General features: G+C 32.9%; 4 protein-coding genes and 1 long non-coding RNA gene across 8 annotated transcripts in view; 3 read left to right on the forward strand and 2 right to left on the reverse strand.

Annotated features, from left to right (window-relative positions):
- Positions 1-24,094, forward strand: part of LOC100142105 (membrane protein BRI3) — a 64,017-nt gene that overhangs the window by 12,598 nt on the left and 27,325 nt on the right. The window lies entirely within an intron of this gene.
- LOC662966 (uncharacterized protein) lies at positions 1,223-13,259 on the forward strand. Of its 2 annotated transcripts, XM_008196624.2 has the most exons (6): positions 1,223-1,281; positions 1,333-1,533; positions 4,775-4,871; positions 4,916-5,376; positions 9,991-10,862; positions 12,687-13,259. In XM_008196624.2, exons 2-6 carry the CDS (start codon positions 1,342-1,344, stop codon positions 12,895-12,897), a joined length of 1,833 nt encoding a protein of 610 aa, XP_008194846.1. In that variant the 5' UTR covers positions 1,223-1,281; positions 1,333-1,341; the 3' UTR covers positions 12,898-13,259. The 2 variants fall into 2 exon arrangements, with proteins under 2 accessions (XP_008194846.1, XP_015836464.1); XM_015980978.2 differs by lacking the exons at positions 1,223-1,281; positions 4,775-4,871 and having other exon boundaries at positions 1,398-1,533.
- Positions 13,366-15,969, reverse strand: Phb2 (Prohibitin 2). 3 transcript variants are annotated; one of them, XR_511508.3, is made up of 6 exons: positions 15,744-15,968; positions 15,579-15,699; positions 15,071-15,530; positions 13,833-13,910; positions 13,577-13,781; positions 13,366-13,529 (listed from the first exon to the last, which is right to left on the reverse strand). XR_511508.3 is itself a non-coding variant. In XM_969008.5 (6 exons), the coding sequence occupies exons 1-6, from the start codon at positions 15,874-15,876 to the stop codon at positions 13,444-13,446; spliced, it is 975 nt and encodes a 324-aa protein (XP_974101.1). In that variant the 5' UTR covers positions 15,877-15,969; the 3' UTR covers positions 13,366-13,443. The 3 variants fall into 3 exon arrangements, 2 of the variants coding, with proteins under 2 accessions (XP_974101.1, XP_008194845.1); XM_969008.5 differs by having other exon boundaries at positions 13,685-13,781; positions 15,744-15,969; XM_008196623.3 differs by having other exon boundaries at positions 13,651-13,781; positions 15,744-15,969.
- Positions 17,132-17,842, forward strand: LOC107398083 (uncharacterized). Its single transcript, XR_001575045.2, has 2 exons — positions 17,132-17,536; positions 17,579-17,842. It is a non-coding gene; the product is annotated as an uncharacterized LOC107398083 (long non-coding RNA).
- Positions 18,139-21,947, reverse strand: Gmppb (GDP-mannose pyrophosphorylase B). Its single transcript, XM_968980.5, has 2 exons — positions 21,301-21,947; positions 18,139-18,800 (listed from the first exon to the last, which is right to left on the reverse strand). The coding sequence occupies exons 1-2, from the start codon at positions 21,830-21,832 to the stop codon at positions 18,238-18,240; spliced, it is 1,095 nt and encodes a 364-aa protein (XP_974073.3). The 5' UTR covers positions 21,833-21,947; the 3' UTR covers positions 18,139-18,237.

Below are 24,094 nucleotides of genomic sequence, written 5' to 3' on the forward strand. Positions count from 1 at the left end.
AGATGGACAATTTAATAATCTTTGAGAAGCAAAAACAAAAAATTGGGTGTTCCATTTAACTTTTTTATATTATTCAACTTATAATACCAAAAAACATAAGAATTTTTCTATTCCTAAGTGCAATGAGTCACTTAGTACAGATTTAAGTTTAAACTTTCCACTCAAAGTGGTGAAAGTTCCACTTGGCTAGGATTCTAAGTTTTTATGAAATTTAAAGCTTTTTTAAATTTTTTTAATAAAAGCGTGTTTTAATTAAAAAAAATAAGCAAAAAACTAGGCAAAACCGACCAACAAAAGTTGAGGTCAAAACCATTACTTTTGAAAGCTGCATCCAAAAATGCAAAAAAATATGGGGTGTTCCATATGAAAAAACATAAGTTTTTGTTGTAGGTAATATTGGAAACAGCCTGTATGTGAAAATAATTTCAGGTGGAGCAGGGGGTTAGTATCAACGACTTGGAAAAAAAATACTTTTCTAACATTTAAGTTATCATAGACTTTACCCTCTCTGGAACATAGGCGTAGGCAACCAATTATACACATGATTCAATCAATGCTTTATTAATAAAAAATAATTACTTAAACATTCTTAAGTTTAGTAAAAGTTGTGTTTAAATCATTTTGCCCCCCAACAAATTGCCACAACAGATATTACGTTTCTGTGTACATTAAAAAACCATAAAAGTGGTCTGACGCACCAATAACAGAACAAATTTGTATACTTTGAAGTAATTGTTATTCTTGTATCAGTTTTAATTAAAATAGGTCAAGTATTCGGTAATTCCAAAGAAACTTCCTTATTGTAAAACTATTTTTGCCGATTTTTGTTTTATGGGCTTGGCAAAATAAACCAAAAAAAACGCGTATTTTTTTATTTTTTTATATCTATTAATAATATAATAATTGATTATTTTAATCATGCACACGGTTTTTACTCGTAATTAAAAACTAATTAAATAAAGTATTGAAAAAAATATAAGGCGGCGGCACCGCCCATAAAATAATTTATGGTTGTTTTATTACCCCCATTGACCTTTTCCCCAAAATCGATCCTGAAACATTTCCGCTCTGTTATGCAACAAGCAAAACAGAAGTGTCATAAAGTTGGCACCCCTAGCAGGGGCAACGACCACGACGCCTCTAATCACCAACGTCGCCACGCGCCGTCCTTGTCGCACCCACTGTTCCGCTATCTCCATCTCGCACTTTAGGCCTATAAAAGCGACGCGCGATGAATTTTATTGACTGACTTTTAAATAATGGTGCGGTGTTAGCACGGGGGTAAGTTTGAGCGTAATTTGTGAATGAAAGTGCGAGTTTTTGGCCGTTTAGAGCGGGAAAATGAGTTGCGACAACGACGAGGCGTCTCGCGGATGCAGCCCCCCGAATGTGGTGTTCGAGGCGTCGACGCAAACCCCCACGAATGAGGACTGCGAGTCGCCGCTGTTCACCCCCAAGGGGTACTGTCTCAAGACGGTGGAGCATAGCAGTTTGGCGCTGGGAAATATCCAAAAAATGAAACAGCAAGGACAGGTTTGTTAAATAAATGGATGGCTTTGACCTTAGTGGGCGTCGGGGCGCCCTTAGAGATAGATTCGGTTTAAATCGAATTAGTTTCAAGGCGAAAAAAATTATTATGTGAATAAAATTACGTTTGTTGGAAAAATCTAGGCATCTCGCTGTCGTCTTTTGTTTTCGATTTATAAACAAAAATTGACATTTTAGCGAAATCTTCAAAAATTCATATCTTCCTTATTATAAAAGATACACATTGTAAAGACATTTTTTTACGGAGAATTTAGTAATGTTATCAGCGATTTTTTTCAACCGTTCGTTTAAGTGTAATAACATAAATAGTATTTTTTGAATTAGAAATCATAGTTGGCTATATTATATATTGCATATTATATATTACATATTATATATTATATATTATATATTATATATTATATATTATATATTATATATTATATATTATATATTATATATTATATATTATATATTATATATTATATATTATATATTATATATTATATATTATATACAGCGTGCTCAAAAACTGGCGCACCAACTCAATGGTGTGTGGTAGAGAACTGGTTACATATAAAGGTAAAAATAGTAAAAAAATTCTTTGTATTAAAGTTATTGATAAATAACGTATTTTAGATAAATGATATGTGGCAACGTTGTCTAACAGTCATGATCACAATAGAATTTGAGCAACAATAAAAATAAATTATTTTTGAAACGGTTTCCTAGGAAATAATTCCCAGTGTTGACACATCTACACATTGTGATTTTTTGGATGAATTTATTTTTTTTTTAAATTAAAAAAACTGCTAAAATCTGATAGTAAATTTAAAAATAATTATTCATCGTTTTGTTACGGAACGATTACCTGGTATGAAACATAAAAACATAAAAAAATAATGAAAACTAAAGAAGTTAACACAATAAGTTTGTAGCTCCAGATTCTTTAAGACATGACATTAGGAATTTTTTCAACATTTTTTCCGTAATCTGCACTTGCTTCTCAATAACGTACCACTGAGTTGGTGCGCCAGTTTTTAAGCACCCTGTATTATATATTATATATTATATATTATATATTATATATTATATATTATATATTATATATTATATATTATATATTATATATTATATATTATATATTATATATTATATATTATATATTATATATTATATATTATATATTATATATTATATATTATGTATTATGTATTATATATAATTTATATAATCTATTAAGTAAGCTTAGAAATTAAAGGACGTATGTCTGCGGAACTAAAGCCAAATGTCAAAGGAAAAAAATGTCAAAAACAATTTGCAAAAAAATTTTTTGTTGGAATCCAGTTTTGCCCCACAGACATGTGTTAGGGATTCACGGCATCTTAACTTTACGATTCAGATAATTTCAGATTAAATTTTGACAATAGGCTGAACTAATACACGACACCGGGCACACGTTCTCAAGTGATACGCCTACTTGATAGAAGGACTTTCTGAACGCTTTATATTTTATATTATATATATTATACATTATATATTATATATTATTATATAATAATATAATATTATATTATATTATAATTTTAATAATTTTATAGAATAATTTTTCACAAAAATAATTTACTGAAATACTTGGTAAGTCTCCTAAACATATATACTTTTAACTGTAATTCAAAAATTAGTATTTAATCACACAGAAATATTTCCTATTGTTGTTCTCTATCTTTATGCTTTTTTTCAGAAATTTTCTATCATTTTTTTATCTGAATTCATATTTTTTTTATTAATTATTTTTTGAGGCTGGTGACTTTTTTGGACAAAAAAACATTTAAATATCGATTGTTTAAAAATGACATTAGAACTTTTTATGGGACGCCTAATTTTGATTAATTAATTAATACTGATTACAAAAAATTACATAAAATTATTTAAAAAATTACATGCATTATTATTTTCTGAGATACAGCAACAATAACTTTTAACAGACTCACACTGTTTATTGCGCAATAAAAAAATATCTAATTTATTTAAAAACAGATTTTTTGAGAAATTGGGAATACCTGCACTGTTGGGTTTAACTTTTACTTCTTTAATTTTTTTCTCTATATTTTTTTATATCCCTATTTCTTTACCGAAGCAAGGACCATTTTTGTGATATATTTTTTTTTATATTAAGGTGCGTCAAGTAGGTTGCGGAAATCAAAATTATTTATTTTTTATTCAAGACGATAAAATTTGACTGTATCTTCGAGATCGGCACTGAAACACCTGAGAAGATCATGGTGAATTTTATCGTCGGGCACAACACAAAATTCTATTACATCCTCCATTATTTCAAATAAATTATACAAAATTATTTTGATTGGCAATTATAAACGTCAAAAAATTTAAAAATGAAAAAAAACAGAAAAACAACAATGTTTGTGAACTATGTTTCTCTAGACAACAAAATTACGTCATCAGTGAATAAAATGCCATTTTACCAGAGAAATTAACGTCAGCAACTTATTATAAACAATTTTCTTTCATTACCTTAGAAACAGAAGTAATTCGTTTTTTTTTCCTAAAAATTAAATAATAAAATAAATATAGATCGTATTTTCGCATGGTTGTCATCTTAAAATGATCGTTTTCAACGCCTGCTTGAATACACATTTTAATATAAAAAATTTGTATGTTCAGCAGTTTTTTTCTCCTTTTTCGTTTATAAATTCTCATTTCATTAACTGTATATTTCACAAAAGTGTGGCACAAATTCACATTTAACTTTAATTTCATTCGGAAACTTATAGTTTTTTCCATAAAGTCAGCTTCTCAAAATAAAAAATAAAAACAGGACGATACCGAATTTATTGTTGATAAAGTTTTAGTAAAAAATACAATCAATTTTTATTGTGTGGTGTTGTATAATTTATGCAGAATTCAAAATAAAACCAAAAATATTCAAAATCGTAATTATTCAAACTTTAAAGTTGTTTGTTCGTCACTTGTTAATTCTTTCGAAAACTAAATCACACGACTTTTTTTACTTATTTATTTATTCTTTTGCTATTTTGTTTAACATTTTTCGAAAAATCAAAAACCAACTCGAAAGTCGTGGGTTCGATCCCCGACCCGGCCCATTTTTTTTTGTTTCATTTATGATCTTAACTAATACGAACAACAACTTTTCGCCTTGAAACTGCAACCCCGTAGTTTATTTAAATGAATTATCCACGTATTGCACGTTTTATTCTTGTTGTAGCTCTGTGACATAACGTTAAAAATAGGCTTAGAGCGATTTAGAGCCCATAAGGTGATCTTAGCCTCAGTTAGTCCCTACTTTTACGCCATGTTCAACGGTACGTACCCTCCGCCCCCACCCCTCACTAACCCCCCTTTGCAGGCGATATGAAAGAGCAACACCAGAGCGAAATCACAATCCATGACCTGGACCCCACCGCCATCGACCTCCTCATCGAGTACTCCTACACGGGGCAGATCCTCATCACGCCCGACAACGTCCAGGTGCTCCTCCCCGCCAGCAGCGTCCTCCAAATCCAGGAAGTCCGGGAGGCTTGTTGCAAATTCCTCCTGAGACAGCTCCATCCAACTAATTGTCTGGGAATACGGAGCTTCGCCGACACGCATTGCTGCAAAGAGTTGCATCTCAAGTCGCACGTCTACGCCTTGCAGAACTTCCAGCAGGTGGTGGGCACCGAGGAGTTTCTCCTGCTGCCGGTTGAGGAGGTCAAGGAGTTGATTTCCAACAGTCAGTTGAATATTTCGTCAGAGGAGGATGTTTTTACAGCGGTTTTGAATTGGGTGAAGCATGACTTGGGGGAGAGGAGTCGGTTTATCTCGCAGGTGGGGGTCACTTATATTTTTTGGTCAAAATCACGATAATTTTCCAATCAACAAATAAGAAAAAACAATGTACATAAAATAAATTCTCTTATATTATACTCTGCGTCTTTCCAAAACTCATATGCAACGAGCGTATGCGAGTTGCATACTTAGACCCGAGAACTGTAAGCGTTTTCGTATGAGTGTTATTCAAATTTTTTTTGTTGGAATATTTTACTGGAAAGCGTGTTTTAAAATAGTGAAAACATTTGCTATTGGAAACGTGTTCTAAAATAGTGACTATAATCTAGGATTCAGATATTAAAAAAATGGCTTAAAATATTACCAACAAAAAAAATTATTCTTATCCATATCAGATGTTAAACTATTTCTTTATCAACTCTTTTGAGTAGATAAAATAGCACTTTAACCGCGAGGATATGTAAAATGTTTTAGGTTTATTTTATTCAATTAAATTTACAAATTCCAATAACATACTCATTTGATGGGTTAAGAGACTAATAATTATTTTTTCGTAAATTTGAAGTCCTGCTGTAGAAAAAATGTTGTATTATACACGCAATATCTATTCGCGAAATAAGTTCACTCGTGACTTCGTCTGTCTTGAACGCAACCTTTTTACTCGTAGGTAAGCAATGTCATTATCGTCTTGTATAATAATAATTAACTATTATCAACATTTCTTCATTCTCCAAATTTTCTTTTAGATTTTGTTTTGATTTTTTTCAAAATTCAATTTTTTTAGATTATTCTAGTGGTTGTAGACGCCAAAAGTTAAGGTGATTTGCTGGTTGCATAACAGACAGGAAAAAATAAAATTGTTATTTTGGTTGTTAAATGGATGACAAGATTTCTAACCAACGATTTAGATATTTATGCATAAAATATTGCATTAAATTAGTTTTCTTTTTTACCAGTGCAATAATGATTGCATAGTTTTTAATATTTTATCCTACGATTTAATAACAAATTATTTAAAAAAAATCTAATCTGTGGAAACAATTCTCTTGTTTATTTTTAGCCGGAAGGGGTTACTTTGGGTCAACTTCGATCGTTACTTGTAATTTATGAATTTACAATAGAGTTCATTTCAGGACATTAGGAAACATCATTAACCTATGAAAAAGTTGAACTTTTTTGGCATTTTTTATTTTATGTCAATTACGAGTAACAGTGATATAACTGATAAGTGTGTTAAAAATAAAAATGGCCAGCAATTCGGATGAAATGTCAAACTAACTGATCACGTGGCCACACTGTGAGCCAATCAGATGCTCCAATTCATGGACTAACTGCGGATTAACTTATTAACAGCCAATTAATTACATTATGCTTAATTTCACTAGAAAAAAAAGGGAAGTAGCTAAACTTTCGATTACCCAATAAGTTTTACTATTAAATATTTATTTAGTGACTTTCTCCGGAAGTAATAACTTATAAAAAATATTACTTATCTAAAAAAAGAATTGAATTATTTTCTTACTTAAAATCTGCTTTGTTACGAAGTCAGGTTTCGATTTTTACTTGTTGCTTCAAAAAATTGATTTCACTTCCACACAAACGACAAGGTCACGCGATAAAAAACAATCGATTGTAATAATTGTCTACTGAGAACTAAAGACAAAGTCTCTTTAAATGGGAATTTTATTTTTTCTATTCGCTAACACAAGTGTTAAAAGTCTTTACTTTCCTTGTTATTACTTAAATAACTTTTTTTCTATGTATAGTAGATGCGTAGATAAAGTAGCACTTTAACTGCAAGGGTGGATAAAATTTCAACAAATTAATTTGAAATTTTAACGGATTAACAATAACTTTTTTCTCTTAAACTCGAAGTGCTGCTATAGAAAAACGATAAAGAATGTTTATTTACTTGTGAAATAAGTCTACTCCTAAACTTAACCTTTTTACTGATCTCTTTACAATCTCTTTAGCGTCTTGTATAAGAAATATCAATTAATTGTGACATATAACAAAGGTTTAAGTGTGTCGATTCATATATTTTTTAAATAACAGGTAAAAAAAATCGTAGTTGATAATTACTTTTTTGCCGACCCCATCAGAAAATATCATTTCCCACCTTCCAAATAGGCCATAAAAATACGTCATTTCCCCCCTAGAAAGGTAAAAAACTTTTTTTCCCTTATTATCTTTATTTTTATCTTTTTGTATTATCTATGCTTTTAAATTGATATTAATTTTTTTATTTGTGTTATATCTTGTATCACGTGAAATTATTTTAATTATGAATTATACAGGGTTATTCATATTTGTGCGACAAAAAATGAACCTCAAAAAGGACCTATAAAATGATGCTAATTGAGATTATAAGTCGTGTCCTATCGAAACTGATAAGAATTTTACAGCCCTGGGAAGTAGGGGTATGGAAACACGTTTTTGCACCATAACTTTGGAATCATTTGACCAAATATTACAAAACTTGGTAGACTTACTAAAGAGAACATGCCTTTTAATCTGGTAATTATGAAAACCGGATACATCCATCCAGTTTCCGGTTGCAGCATTTCCGGGTCACATTTTTTGTGTTTTTCTAATTTTTTGCCCTCTTAATACTACTTTTTTTGTGCCTAAATCGATAGAGTAATCAATTGCGAATAAAAAAGGTATAACCTTTTACACCGCTAAAATGCACCATTTAATAGTTATTTTAATTTAAACAGAGGCATGCACTTGACCAAAATCAAAAAAGTATAAATTTTGAGCAGACGATATCCGTAGCAACGAAAGTGCATCTGCACTCAAAGCGCTGTCAAGTCCTGTCAGACACTTGTCAACTTTAACTTTGGACAATTTGGGGCTCTAAATTGAAAATATTTAATAAAAGGGTTTAGTTCCGTCTCTTAATCTAACCTACAAAAAAATTAAACCAATCTGGTAGCATTTTTCATTGATTAATTCACCGAAAATTCACTAAAAAAGTCTTAGTTGGTACCTGATTATTTGTTCTATTCGGTACGTTTATTACACCAAATTCCGAATAAAGACATTAAGATTCTTAAAAATCTACTCGCTTGTCTTCCAGACACTACAATATCGCTAAATGAACCACTCAGTTCACATTATTTTGTAAAAAAGCACCGTTATTTTTGACTGGATTGTTTGCATTTTGTATTGTTTTTTTCTAAAATTTCGGCGTTGTCTTCAAACACCTGCGCTGGTCGTACGTACATACAAAATAACCTGTAAAAATGATCAAGATCAAGCTTGAGTTTTTACAGGTTATGTCGTCCGTAAGACCGGCGCAGGCGTCCGTAGACATCGTTAGCTGAATTTCTAGAAGAAAACAATACAAATTCAGTCAAAAATACCGTTGCTTTTATTACAAAATAATGCAAATTAGTAGTGAACTGAGTGTTATTCATTTAGTGTCTGGAAGACAAGCGAGTAGATGCACCCACTTAGTAGGGGTACACTTTTAAGAGTTTTAATGTCTTTATTCGGAATTTAGTGTATTAAACGTACAGAATGGAACAAATAATCAGGTACCGACTAAAACTTTTTTTGTGAATTTTCGGTGAATTAATCAATGAAAAATGCTACCAGATTGGTTTATTTTTTTTGTAGGTTAGATTAAGAGACGGAACTAAACCCTTTTATTAAATATTTTCAATTTAGAGCCCCAAATTGTCCAAAGTTAAAGTTGACAAGTGTCTGACAGGACTTGACAGCGCTTTGAGTGCAGATGCACTTTCGTTGCTACGGATATCGTCTGCTCAAAATTTATACTTTTTTGATTTTGGTCAAGTGCATGCCTCTGTTTAAATTAAAATAACTATTAAATGGTGCATTTTAGCGGTGTAAAAGGTTATACCTTTTTTATTCGCAATTGATTACTCTATCGATTTAGGCAATAAAAAAGTAGTATTAAGAGGGCAAAAAATTAGAAAAACACAAAAAATGTGACCCGGAAATGCTGCAACCGGAAACTGGATGGATGTATCCGGTTTTCATAATTACCAGATTAAAAGGCATGTTCTCTTTAGTAAGTCTACCAAGTTTTGTAATATTTGGTCAAATGATTCCAAAGTTATGGTGCAAAAACGTCTTTCCATACCCCTACTTCCCAGGGCTGTAAAATTCTTACCAGTTTCGATAGGACACGACTTATAATCTCAATTAGCATCATTTTATAGGTCCTTTTTGAGGTTCATTTTTTGTCGCACAAATATGAATAACCCTGTATAGACACTTAATTAATTAATAATATATATATATATAATAATATCTATAATATAAATATATATTATATATATAAATAATTATATTAATTTAATTAACTACATTAATTATATAGATTTTTTTTCTGTTGGAATTTTACCATTATTACTATTATTATTTTATAAAATCAATATCTGTCTTTGTCGCACCTTAACAAAACACAATGAGTCTATCTTTGTCGGTGTCACAAATTCGGCGCTGTGATTAGAAACAAAAACTTGGAGAAAAATTATCGCTAATTTACAGAAGTAATCTCATAACTACCTTTAAACATTGTATTTAATTGTTCAATAACTTTAAACCGTTTTTTTCGGAAAAATTTGAAATTGTGTATTGTTGGTTGCCTACACCTGGAATAAAAACCCAAAATTTCAGTTAATGGTCCACGTGCGTCTGCCCCTCGTCAACCGCGAGTTCCTCATGACGCGCGTGGACAACGAGCGCCTCATCCGCGACGACAGCGAGTGCCGGGAGCTCCTCCTCGAAGCCATGCGCTACCACCTGGCCCCCGAGCGGCGCTGCGCCTTGTCCACCTCCCGCACCATCGAGCGCAAACCGAAGGGTGCCGACCCGTACCTCTTCGCCGTCGGCGGCGGCTCCCTCTTCGCCATCCACTCCGAATGCGAGGTGTACAACCCCAAAAGCGACACCTGGTCCGTGATAGCCCCCATGCTGTGGCGGCGCTCGCGCTCGGGCGTCACCGGCCTGCGCCGCCTCCTCTACGTGGTGGGCGGCTACGACGGCAACTCGGACCTCGCCACCGCCGAGTGCTACAACCCCCTGGTCAACGCCTGGACCCCCATCACGCCCATGGGCACGAAGCGGTCCTGTCTGGGGATTTGCTCCTTCGATGGGCTGATTTACGTGTGTGGGGGCTATGATGGGGCGTCGTGTTTGAGTTCGATGGAACGGTACGACCCCCTGACGGGGGTGTGGTGCAGTTGTCCGGCGATGAACACCAGGAGGCGGTATTGCAGGATCGCGGTGGTGGAGAATTGTATTTATGCCTTGGGGGGGTTTGACTCCACGAATTATCAGGCGTCGGTGGAGAGGTTTGATCCGAGGGAGGGCACATGGGCGCCCATCCCCTCCATGTCCAGTAGGCGGAGCAGCTGTGGGGTGGTGGCCTATGATGGGCATTTGTACTGCATTGGGGGCAACGATGGGACGACGTGTATGTCGAGTGGGGAGAAGTTTAATGTGAGGAGAAATGCATGGGAGCCAATCGCTGCGATGCATAATCGGAGGTATTTCCCCCACCACTTTCACATTAGCTTTGCTTAGTACTGTACGTTCATTAAAAAAATTTGGATACTAATAGTATTCGGCACAAGTGAGCGATTTTGACTATTGAATAATCTGTTACTTATCGAATTTTTGATATATTGAATGAATCATTCATTTATTTTTTCCTACAAACGTCACTTTAAGGGTGGCATTTTGTAGAAAAAGAACAAAATAAGCGAATGAAAATGTGCTATACCTATATTTAGACTGACAATAGCACCGTTTTCTTTGTACACAATAAAATTTTATGGTGTACAAGCAAAACGTTGCAACATTATTTCTAAAATTGCGTTACTAAAAAGACATTACACAGGCACTTTTTTTCAGAGAATCTAATAATGTTATCAGCGATTTTTTCAACCATTCGTTTAACTGTAATAACATAAAGTTGTGCTTTTTTAAATAGGTATCATAGTTGGCTGACATTTTCGAAAAGCTTATTTTTTTCTGATTTGATATGTCTATTTGTGTAACACATTAATTTTAAATATTTAAGAAAAAACAAAACATTTCGATTTTTCCTTATAGTAGGTCATGAAACATTTTTGGATTTTTAATTAAAACTATGAAAATTGTATTACACAACAAGTATTTATAATTTAATGATTTTTTAAACCCTAATTAATTCAAAAACAGCGTAATAAATTTTTATTAGATCAAATTTTTGCAATTAATAAAAATTATTTGTTTTTATATTTAAAATGGCAAGCTTACGTTGTCATTCCATTTTTCAATTTTAAACATGAAATGTCGGAAGAAGAAAAATCTTATTAATTGTATGATTGCGTATCAATAAAATTTTATTTTACAAAAAAATGTCAATACAAACACCAAAATCAAATTCCATCTGCGGTAAAAAAATACACAACATTATCAACACCACCTTCATTGCACTTCACTAAATCATAAAAAAGTGTCATCAAATGGTAGTGACACATCGTTTGCAATTTTCTGCACATTTTTTATGTAATTAAAATATGCGACGATCGTATATTTGTTCAATTGAAAATAACTTTAACATAGCTTATTTTTATAATTTCACATTTTACTTTAATAACCGTTCACAAAATTTCTAGATTATTCACACCTTTTATGTGAAATAATTTTTCCATGGCCAACTACTTTCAAATATTTTAAATATATTTTTTATCAAAAATATATAAAAATATCAAACTGTATTTATATTGTTTTGAGTTCAGAAAAAAATAAGCTTTTCGAAAATGTCATAGCCAACTGTGATTCTCATTAAAAAAAATACAACTTTATGTTATTACAGCTAAACGAATGATTAAAAAAAATCGCTAATAACATTATTAAATTCTCTGTAAAAATTATATAATTATAATTATAAATTATATATTATTAAAAAAAACAAATACCAAAAGTAGAAGTCATCGCATTCTGAATAATCTAAAAGATTTTAGTTTAATCAAAGTGCTAAGTAGTAATTATTTATATACAGGGTGTTCCAAGTTTTATGGCCGAGGCAAAAATAAATATTTCTAGTCGAGTAAAAAAAAATTAATAATTAACAAAACGATTGGGAATTGATTAAAGTACCATTTGATACTTTGATATTGTTTAAAATTTTTAAGTTATTACCGTGGGATATTAAAAACAAAGTTTTTTTTTTTTCTTATATCAATAGTATATTTTCTACATTAGTTTTTTGAGCCGTAATTGTTAAAATAGAAATTATTCTATTTTAGCAAACCCCAAAACCGGTTTTCAATGTCTCACAACAATATCTTGAAAACTATGTTCATTTAGTTCAATTTTTTCAGGTCCACTCATGAAATCGTGGCTATGGACGGTTTTATTTACGCTTTGGGGGGCAACGACGGCTCTTCTAGCCTCAACTCTGTTGAAAAATACGACCCGAAGTTGAACAAATGGACCGTGGTCGCGTCCATGTCCATTCGCCGAAGCTCCGTAGGAGGCGCTGTTCTCGACTGCATTAACTTAGAGTACGTTTTAAAGCAAACAATGAGTTGAATCAACTCCTTCATGGTACAAAAATTCTTTCCGTGCAATTATACGACGTTCTGTGATAACTAAAGAACCAAAACTTGTTTCAGGCAAATTTATATATTTATATGACGCGGTACGTGTCCAATTTCTGGTTATTTGAGCTTTTACATGTACGAAATCATCGACTTATAGAGGATTTGATTTTGAAAATGGCGCCATTGGAAGTGGCGCCAAATTTGAATTTTTCTATTAGAATTATGCAACGATGTAGTTTATTGTGCACAGGTTTAAATGTTTGATTGAACGAACAATGCGTAGCTTGGCCTAGCTTTATTTAAACACTGCCATTGTTGTGTAGCTTGATGTCAGAATAAAACCGGTTCGAAGACTGTGCTTGAATGCTGGTAACCCTTGCGCATAAAAATCACCAAATATTGGTGATTTTTTTTATAAACATTAAGGATAGGAACAAACAAAAGAAGAGAAATGCAGTTTTAATAAAGGTGTTAAAAACGTTTATTAAGCAACAATAACCAAAATATAAAATCTACATGCGTGAAAATTCCGCCCTTATCCAGCAATCCTTGTTGCCATTTTCCGTGCTGTCCTGAGCACATTTTTATCAGCACTTCGCGTCGTGTCATCATATTCATTACCTACAAAAGGGGTAAACAAAATCAAACAAGACTTCGTAACAACTTACGCATTTATTTGAGACTTAGGAATATTTTTACAAATAGTAACAAAGAAATATTCTTATAAAAGTTTTTCACTCACTCACTACGAACTTAAACCTAGACTCAATCCTTACGTTTGAGCTTATCAGACTGGTCATCAAACTCCTTATCAGAGATATTCAACATTAGACTGTTACCACTGAGGTACACTTTATTTTGCGAGTTGGCAATCTAGAAAAATATTTTTCCAATTAAAGAAGAAATCAAGTAAACAAAACTCACGGTTCGTGAAATATTCTGAGCCGCGCGGATTTTCCTCAATTTCAAATAGCCCGGATTTTTGGAAATTGCTTCACCTAAGTAAACTCAAGTTAAGAAAAAATTTTAAACACAAACTAACTACACGAACGACACTCTACGTCTGGCTCGTCGGCTATGACTACTCTAGTTTTAGCTACGGTTCACTATAGCTTAGGTTACGAAACGAACTAATAAAACGTCCCGTTCTCGCTAGTTACGTTGGTGTCGCCAGAGGGCGCTGAGCAACAAATTTTAAAGAACGCTTGAAACATCTTTGGGACCTAAACGGTTGAAGATCTCGTGGACTTTTTTAACGAAATTTTAATTGGCTACAACTTTCTTCCCAACGGGAAACGTGTTTTAAAATTGTGATTATAATCTAGGATTCAGATATTAAAAAGAAGGCTTAAAATATTGCCAACAAACAAATATTCTTATCTATAGCAGATGTTAAACTATTTCTTTATCAACTCTTTTGAGTAGATAAAATAGCACTTTAACCGCGAAGATATATAGAATGTTTTAGATTTATTTTATTCAATTAAATTTACAAATTCCAATAACATACTCATTTGATGGGTTAAGAGACTAATAATTATTTTTTCGTAAACTTGAAGTCCAGCTGTAGAAAAAATGTTGTATTATACACGTAATATCTATTCGCGAAATAAGTTCACTCGTGACTTCGTCTCTCTTGAACTCAACCTTTTTACTCGTAGGTAAGCAATGTCATCGTCTTGTGTAATAATAATTAACTATTATCAACATTTCTTCATTCTCCAAATTTTCTTGTAGATTTTATTTTGATCTTTTTCAAAATTCAAATTTTCTAAATTATTTTTTAGTACTCTTATAACATTCTAAAAACTAATTAGAGAGAAGCATTTCTCCGTAGTATTTGGAATAATATACTTTAAAAATTCATTACATAACTGTGTAATTTAGTCAATTTTTCTCAATTCAGTAAACAACATTTTTGTATCTTTTCCCCACAATTAATAAATTGGTTGAATTTAAATTAATTATAACGATCGAAGTGCCCTCTGACGTGTTACTTCTGTGGTACGATTTTATGTCTCGTTTCGTCTCCTAATCTATAGTTTTCCGTAATTTTAGCTAAGTTAGTCAGAAGCGTCTTACCAGCAATTTTCCAAAATTACTCAAAAATTAAGGAGAAATAAACAAATAAAACTAAAAAAATCAAAAAATAAAAAGGATATCATTTTTGCGGCTTCGGCTTCGCCCTCCGCTTGGACAATCTTTTGCTGCCTTTCCTGCTTGGCTTTCTCGACAATAAACGCAGCCCTTTGGGCTTCCTGTTGCGCCACCTGTTTGGCTTCAACCGCAGCCGTGTATTCCTTCCCGAAGGAAAGCTCAGTAATGGAAACATCGTCCAGAATTATATTAAAATCGCGCGCCCTTTCAGTCAATTCCCTCCTAACCAAAAGCGAAACTTGCTGTCTTTGTGTAATCAACTGAGCTGCGTTAAACTTCGCAACAACCGACTTCAGCACCTCGTTGCAAATCGAAGGCAAAACCTTCTCATCATAATCCAGCCCCAACTGTCTATAAACAATCGGCAGTTGGCTGGCATTCGGCCTTGAGAGCACCCTCAGCGAAATATTCACCATCTGCAAGTCTTTCGACCCCGTTGGCGAGGAGATCTTACGCGGCCTTGACCTAAAACAGCCCCCTTACAAACCCCGCTACACTCATTCGTCCAAATACCGAATGTCGTAAATGATGGGGTACTGGAACCACGGCACGCGGAAATGCAGCCCCTCAGTGTAAATGTCCTTCTGGACGCCCCCAATGCGGTTGAACATGATGGCCCGGTGGCCCCCTTCGACTAGACACGGGCGTAAAAACCGCAAAAAATTTGAAAGGGCTTACCGGTGTACATGGCTTGCGAGATACCGTAAGCTGCGGCGCCACCAACGGCCAGAAGTTTGAGTCCGAGCCCCAGGCCGGGCGGGCCCCCTTTGCCGAACTTGCCGGCCAGGTCGTTCAACTTGCTTTGAGCCATTTATGGGGGCTATTAGTTACACAACGCGCGATTGAAAAAACGTGATTGCGGAAAATGGCGCCGGTGACAAGCAGGGACGCCAGAAAATACCAAAATTACTAAACGCAGCGCGGGATTTTTAATCCTTTTACAACAATTTTTATTTTATTTTCTTCTTCATCGGTTGTTTCGAAGAAACTTTTTGAAATAAGTAAGTTTCTGGTGAAACTTAAATAAATTCCTCAAAATTACCCAGATTCTAAATCGACAAAAAGTCTCCGGGGTCTCCGAAATTAAGAAGTTTAGAGAAAAACAAATGGCACATTTTCGGGTCCGTTTTTTGAGAGAATAATTTTGGTCAAAACCGCACTTCGCTATCGTCTTTTGTTTTCGACTTATAAACAAAAATTGACACTTCAGTGAAATATTAAAAAATTCATATCTTCCTTATTATAAAAGATACACATTTGAAACAAAGACCTTAAAGGCACTTTTTTACAGAGAATTTAATAATGTTATCAGCGATTTTTTTAATCATTCGTTACCTGTAATAACATAAAGTTGTATTTTTTTAAATGAGAATCATAGTTGGCTATGACATTTTTGAAAAGCTTACTTTTTTCTGAACTCAAAACAATATAAATATAGTTTGATATTTTTATATATTTTTGCTAGAAAATATATTTAAAATATTTGAAAGTAGTTGGCCATGGAAAAATTATTTCACATAAAAGGTGTGAATAATCTAGAAATTTTGTGAGCGGTTATTAAAGTAAAAAATGTGAAATTATAAAAATAAGCTATGTTAAAGTTATTTTCAATTGAACAAATATACGAGCGTCGCAGATTTTAATTACATAAAAAATGTGCAGAAAATTGCAAACGATGTGTCACTACTATTTGATGCCACTTTTTTATGATTTAGTAAAGTTCAATGGAGGTGACGTTGATAATGTTGTATAAATTTTTACCGCAGATGGAATTTGATTTTGGTGTTTGGATTGACATTTTTTTGTAAAATAAAATTTTATTGATACGCAATCATACAATTAATAAGATTTTTCTTCTTCCGACATTTCATGTTTAAAATTGGAAAATAAAATGACAACATAAGCTTGCCATTTTAAATATAAAAACAAATAATTTTTATTAATTGCAAAAATTTAATCTAATAAAAATTTATTATGCTGTTTTTGAATTAATTAGGTTTAAAAATTCGTTAAACTATAAATACTTGGTGGGTAATACAATTTTCATAGCTTTAATTAAAAATCCAAAATTTTTTCATGGCCTACTATAAAGAAAAAACGAAATGTTTCGTATTTCTTAAATATTTAAAATTAACGTATTACACAAATAGACATATCAAATCAGAAAAAAATAATCTTTTCGAAAATGTCATAGCCAACTATGATTCCTATTTAAAAAAATACAACTTTATGTTATTACAGTTAAACGAATGGTTGAAAAAAATCGCTGATAACATTAAATTCTCTGAAAAAAAGTGAAAAAATGACATCTGTCACACTTAAAATAATTTTAATTATTTCGGCAATTTGCGCTTTATCCTCCGGTAAAACGGACAAGTTACACTGTTGGTCGTGTAAAGGTAAATGCGCAAAACCGGTAGAACAAAAATGTACTAGTAAGGAAGTATTGTGTTATTTCATTACGAACGCTGGTAAGTTAAATTTTTTTTAGCATTACCAAAATTAATTTCTAGAACACGGACGCGAATATCGGGGATGTACGGGAGAAAAAAGTTGTAATAAAATGAAACGCAAGCTAAACGCAACTTTTTGCATTATGTGTTGGGCTGATATGTGTAATTCCCCGGCAAGGGATGTGTTGAAGTCGGTGTGGTGGCTAGTACTGGTCCCAATCCCGCTTCTAGTTTGAAGAATTGTGACCAAATACATGGTCCAGGCAAATAAGACTTTAATAAATCGAAAAGTTAAGGAAAATAAAAATGTTTAGTCAAAGAAAAGTTTGTTTGGACCCCGACAAGGGGCGAAAAGTATATTATTATACGAGTTTTATAAGACGTTATATTGTGGCACAAAGGGATTTGGAGCACGCCGAAGGAGTGCCACAATTAAGGCTTATAAAACGAGTGTGATATACTATTTTTTCTACTTTCAATTTCACAATGAAAAATTTGTACAACCAAAGTACAAAAAATAACATATCATAGCACGTGTATTATTAATAATTATACATACTTTTCCACAACATTTTGACTGAACTATACAGGTCACTGCAATTAACTGTGGTGTTCCAAGATGATTTGAAAAAATCATTTATTACAAACAAATAAATGGCATCAATTATCGCACATTACAGAGTATATGAAAAAATATATAAAACAAAATATAACAACAACTACATGATAATCTGGGGCTCGGGCACCGAGACGGTGATGTTTTTATGCGGCAACACTTGTCCCCCATTGATATACGTTTCGTCCTTGACGATAACATCCTCCCCTAGAACCGTCGTCCCCTCCATCCGCACCCACTTCCCCACCGAACACCTCCAGCCCACTATGCAGTTTTCCAGCCAGGAGTTTGACTTAATTACTGCATCCCTCAAAATCGTCGATCGCTTCACACAAACCCCTTCCTCAATCACAACTCCGGGCCCTATCGTCACATTGGGCCCGATCTGGCAGTTGGGGCCGATCTTCGCCGAAGGGTCCACCAGGACATTGCCTACAACGCCTGGCCCTTTGTACAACTTATCGGCGTTTTTCGTACGCAAATCTTTCAAATAGAGACACATTCCGGTGAGGAAGTCTTTCGGTTGGCCGACGTCCATCCAGAAACCCTGGAGTTCGAAGGCGTACAGTTGCTGGTCGGAGACCATGTCAGGGAAGACCTCTTTTTCGATGGAGGTGGGACGGAGTTGGATGCGGTTTACGACGCTGGGGTTTAGGATGTAGAGGCCTGGAATTATTGGGTGTCAAGAATGACTCGCCTGCGCCTCGGCTCAAAAAACTATTTTTTGAATTTTCTTATTTCAATTATACAGGGTCGCTAAAAAGTATGGATACAGCAATTTTCTACCATCACTTATTTAAAATTACAAGGCTAACTTGATTAATATGGTCAAATTTAATATTTTAAGAGCATTTTTTATAAATTCACACCGTATTTCGTGTATATTTTTTTTATTAAAATGTGTTCTTTTTCAGCTAACAGTGTTATTTTAACAAAATAATATTATAAACTTTTTACATTTTACAAAATTATATTAGTTCAAATTGTTTTTTGAGTTTCGATTAAAATAGGGTATGCATGTGTTATACCACAGAACTCAGAAAAAAATACTGTTCTAAAAAATATATAATTTAACCCTATTTGTCATTAAAAAAAAATCAAGTTAGCTTTGTATCTTCAGAACAAATCGAGATAGAAATTTGGTAAACATCTGAAACGGTGGAATTTATTTACGCTTAAGCATATATCAGATTTCAATAAGTTTTGATGAATAGTTTTTATAATATTTAACTGTATTTATACTTTTTAGTGACCCTGTATGCTTGAAACATTGTCTCAAAAAACTACGGACGTAATTAATAACGTAATGATTTTTTGTGTTTTGGAAGAAAACAATAGAATAACCTTGACTTTTAATTATGGAAAATATACAACGTAGGTACAGTTTTTTGTACTATACTGTACCATGTACCATTGCGTCTCAAAAAACCGGACAGTAGAGTCATTTCATGTAAAACACACTTAATTATGTTCTGGCATTTTGACGTTAGAATTGTTACAATTTTCAGGAAATGTCAAAATAATTTGTCCGCCATTGTTTACTCACTTTAAAACAAATAAAATTTGACGTCATAGCTTACTTTCTCATATTTCTTTGCATTTTTAAAGTATAAATCAGTTTATCTACGGGTTTATTACCAAAGTAATCAATAAAACATAATGAAAAACAGTACGAATTTATCAATAAAAATCCAAAAAATCACGGCTGTACTGAATCATGTAGAGACAGACGATATCAGATATAGTGTCAATTTAAATATCTTCTGCTACATTATTCAGTGTGGCCATTGTTCAGTATTTTTGAAAAATCTCCACGTGACTTCTTTTAATTAATTAATTTTCGCATGTGAATTATTTCAGATTTTTTTTCTAATGATTCTAGCTCGAAATAAATTAAGTATATTTTTTTGTATAATTCATAAAATGTTTTTAACAACAAAATAAAATTTTTTCGTTAGATCAGACGAGCGACTTTGTATGGCCATCTATTTTTCAGTGTTAAATAATCTAATAGCAATTGGGGTTAATTTTAAATAAGAGAAACGTGTGTTAACATTACATTTTTTAACTTGAGGCAATTTTTTTGCCCCTAATTGAAGAACCACCTCCTAAAATATGTGCATTCTAAATTTTATAACAATCCGTTGAGAAATAACTGAGATATTAAGCTCAAAAGTTTTAGGTGGGACACCCTGTATAACGAACAAAGCGGAATAAACTTACTTTTTTATAGACAGAATGTTAGATATAATAAAAAAAGTAAATTTTTGTGCAGTGATAGACTAATTAATTAATAAATTAATTAATAACAGTTGTAAAGAATTATAAAAAATCTGAAAAAAATCAAATGCAAAGACAGAAGAATATTATGTTTAACGGCAAACAAACGCAGATTTATGTGATACTTTTACTTTTGAAATATAGTAGAAAATAATTTTAGAAATCACCCAGTCTTTTAATTTAATTTTCAATTCAACAAATTCAGTTGGCTATACTGACTTCCTAGAAAATTGTTAATTACCACAGCCGACCTTGACCAAAAATTTAATTGAAGGCATGACTTATGATTATGAATTATGTACAACAAACAAAAACACCATGTCGTAATTATCGAATATTCACCTGCGGGTTAAACTGCATACAATGGGAATTTTAATTAGAATAAAAAAACTTAATTTCTTCACGTCATTCACTAGTTAAAATCATTTAATACAATAAGTAGGAAGTTATTATAATTTACGTCAGAGTAAATCTTATTTTTTTTGCGAATCTTTACGTCAGCGCCCAACTCAGTGCAAAAATCTGATAATCATTTCGTAATTTTTTTGTTGGTAGCACTTCATTCTTATTTTTAATATCTAAATACTAGATTATAAACACTATTTTAAAACACTTCTCCCATAGCAACGTGTTTTAAATTACAAGGTTCCAAGAAAAAAAATATGAATAACACTCGCATACGCTCGTTGCATAACGACAGTCCTCCAACTTTAAGATTTTTGCACTCGTATTATTATATATATTCGTATGACAAAAAAGGGACATAATACATAATAATAATAATATACCCGTAATTATTAATAATAATAATACTCGTATTATTAATAACTATAATGTTGGTATGCCACACGTCAGCTGTCAATCCCTCCTAACCCCACTTTCCTACCTGCATTGATTTTATTCGAAATAAACTCCTGTGGCTTCTCCACGAAGCTCTCAATGCAGTGCTTCTCATCATAGACCACAACCCCATACTTGGAGGGCTCCTCCACCTTGGTCACCACAATGGTGCCCTCCTGCCCATGATCCCTATGAAACTTAGCCAACTCTTTGAAGGGAAAATCGCAAATAATATCAGAATTAAGGACAAAAAACGGCTTCGTGCTCTTCAGCAGATGCTCCCGCGCCAGTGCGATGGGCCCCGCAGTGCCCAGGGGCTCGCTTTCATGGGAAAAAATCAAACTTATGCCTAGCTTGACAGCCTCCGCTTTCAGCTCCTGTTCCATTTGCTCGGCCCTGTAGGACACGGCCAGGATGACTTCGGTGACGCCGGCCTCCACAAGGGCCTCCATCTGGTGGAGGAGGATGGGCTTGTTGGCGAACTCCACCAAGGGCTTGGGCCGGCTCAGGGTCAGGGGGCGGAGGCGCGTGCCGTAGCCCCCCACAAGGATCAAAGCCCGCATCTGCTCTTTCGTCATCTTCGTTGGCAAGACACGTCAACAAGTTTAATATCATCTAACTGATAACACCATCAATTAACCTCAACGGGCTTGACAGGTGACGTGTAAACAAACAACGAGGTGTGGCAACGTTACGACAACAAAAACACTGACTTGATTTTGAATTTACAAAATAAACTAGAGAAAACGAGTTTTTGGTCGAAAATATGGCATTTTTGGCGTAATTAGGTGATTTTTGGTCAGTTTTAGGGAAAATTTAGGTGTTTTGCGGTTAAAAATGGTGCCCAAATACACTGGTGTGCAGAAATAACATTTTAACAAACTAAAAAAATTCATTTTTTTTACCCCAACCCTAGTAGCACAATTGGACCGAGTTATATTGCCGTTATATAACGTTATATAACCGCAATACCCAAATCTAACCATTGGTTATGTTAGTACCAATTTATATAACGGTTATATAACCACGGTTAGATAACTGGTGTATACAGTGAAGGTTAGATGACAGTTATGTAACTGTTATGTTTGTGATGCAATATAGCGCATGGTAGATTCAGTTTATATACATTACATTACGGTTATATTTGATTTATCGCCGGTTTTTATAATAACAAAACAATATAGGTATGTGTTATAAGCAGTTTTTGGTTATAACCGCGCATAGATAACAGTTAGATGAGACGGTTATGTAACAGTTACCTTAAAAAATGTCACATTTAAGAGCGTGCAGTTAATTGAATGGTTATATCTCGTGTGCTATTAGGGAAAGTAAAGCAATTTTTGAGAAAATGTTTTACATTAATATTCTCCATACTTATATAAATATAAATAACAATAACACTGAAAATTTTCGAAGAAAAGTCACCTATAAGTGCACGTTGAAACCAATGTATCTTTGTAGGAAAACCCCGAATCTTATTATTCTGTTTCTACTGAACTACTGAAGCATGAACTGAAGTGATTCTTTAAAATTTATACCGCTCTGAGCTTGGAATTCGCCAATTTTGAGAAATTTTTTTGTAATAATTTTTTTAAATCGTTGATTTTACGTAAAACCATAACTGCAAATTTAATGATTGCGATAATACTTTACAACAAATATTATAATTCGTCCTTAAACACAAAAAATCATTAAAAAAATTTATCTAGTTGCATTTTTTTGTAGTTTTTTCATTTCATATTTTCTTTTTAACAAAAAAATCTGCTATCATTATTTCTGATGATCTTCTGACTATTTCCCGTTATTTCATCTCTCATCTAGTTGTAATATATCCTAATAACATTTTTTCTTACGTTTATCGAATTGCCCTATAAATTGTTCAAAGATAACTTGTTTTTTTCAGCAAATACGTGCTTTAACACTTAAAAAAACCAATTTTAACACTATTTTTTGATTAACTTTATACATTTTCGGTGCGTTTTTAAAGAAACGCTGAAAAATACCTAATTGTATTTCTAACGTGTTGAAGAATACGAAAAAAACAACAATAATGAAATTTTCAACCGAATTTAGTGACTTCCTAAGACAAAACAACAGAAAATTTCATGGCTAACTTTTTATACCAAACTTCGATTAAGTAAATTTATACTAAAACGCTTGATAAATACAAAATGAACATCATTTTTGATCTGACTTAGTAATTTCTCCAAAATAAACTACGTTATTTAGTTTTAAAACGTGCTTAAACCCTAATAGCACAGTTTGACTGAGGTATATTGCGGTTATTTGACCGCAATACACAAACCTAACCATTGGTTAAGTTAAACAAAGTTTATATAACGGTTACTTAACCAAGGTTCTATTTGGCACAAATAACCCTGGTTTATTTCGGTTATATAATATCAAATCAGGTTTCTGATGCAATATAGCGTATGCTAGATTTAGTGCATATATTGGTTATGTAACCATGGCAATATCTCGCGTATGTAGCAAAGGTTATATGACGGTTACATAACTGCTATGTTTGCGATGCACAATATAACGCTATTACGGTTATATTTAAGTAAGAATTTGTTTTTTTTAATGAGTTTTATTAGTATAATTTGAGATACAAAATGAAATTTAATTTTAACAAATTTTTTATTTGAGCAAACTTAAAAAATCCAGAGAGTAGGTAAATATTCCTATCATTTATCGTGGTCTGACCAGTCTGATCACTGATCAGATTACCTAATAAAACAATTAAAAAAGTAGTTTTCTATTCCATATTAATTTACCCAAATTAGAACAAAAGCTACAACAAAAAAATAGAAGCTAGCATAAGTATTTTCAGATGTAAG

The sequence above is a fragment of the Tribolium castaneum genome, chromosome 8, assembly GCF_031307605.1.
Source record: "Tribolium castaneum strain GA2 chromosome 8, icTriCast1.1, whole genome shotgun sequence".
In the NCBI taxonomy this organism is placed as follows: Eukaryota; Metazoa; Arthropoda; class Insecta; order Coleoptera; family Tenebrionidae; genus Tribolium; species Tribolium castaneum.

Excerpts from the sequence above, each read along its gene's own strand:
- LOC662966 (XM_008196624.2), top strand. The coding sequence starts at position 1,342 with ATGAGTTGCGACAACGACGAGGCGTCTCGCGGATGCAGCCCCCCGAAT. Across the intron at positions 4,872-4,915 it reads CTTTTACGCCATGTTCAACG|GCGATATGAAAGAGCAACAC; the intron begins GTACGTACCCTC and ends CCCCCTTTGCAG. Across the intron at positions 5,377-9,990 it reads GGAGTCGGTTTATCTCGCAG|TTAATGGTCCACGTGCGTCT; the intron begins GTGGGGGTCACT and ends CCAAAATTTCAG.
- Phb2 (XM_969008.5), bottom strand. The coding sequence starts at position 15,876 with ATGGCTCAAAGCAAGTTGAACGACCTGGCCGGCAAGTTCGGCAAAGGG. Across the intron at positions 15,700-15,743 it reads CTCGCAAGCCATGTACACCG|TCGAAGGGGGCCACCGGGCC; the intron begins GTAAGCCCTTTC and ends GCCCGTGTCTAG. Across the intron at positions 13,911-15,070 it reads AAGCCGAAGCCGCAAAAATG|TTAGGTGAAGCAATTTCCAA; the intron begins ATATCCTTTTTA and ends ACTTGAGTTTAC.
- Gmppb (XM_968980.5), bottom strand. The coding sequence starts at position 21,832 with ATGACGAAAGAGCAGATGCGGGCTTTGATCCTTGTGGGGGGCTACGGC. Across the intron at positions 18,801-21,300 it reads TTCGAATAAAATCAATGCAG|GCCTCTACATCCTAAACCCC; the intron begins GTAGGAAAGTGG and ends CAATAATTCCAG.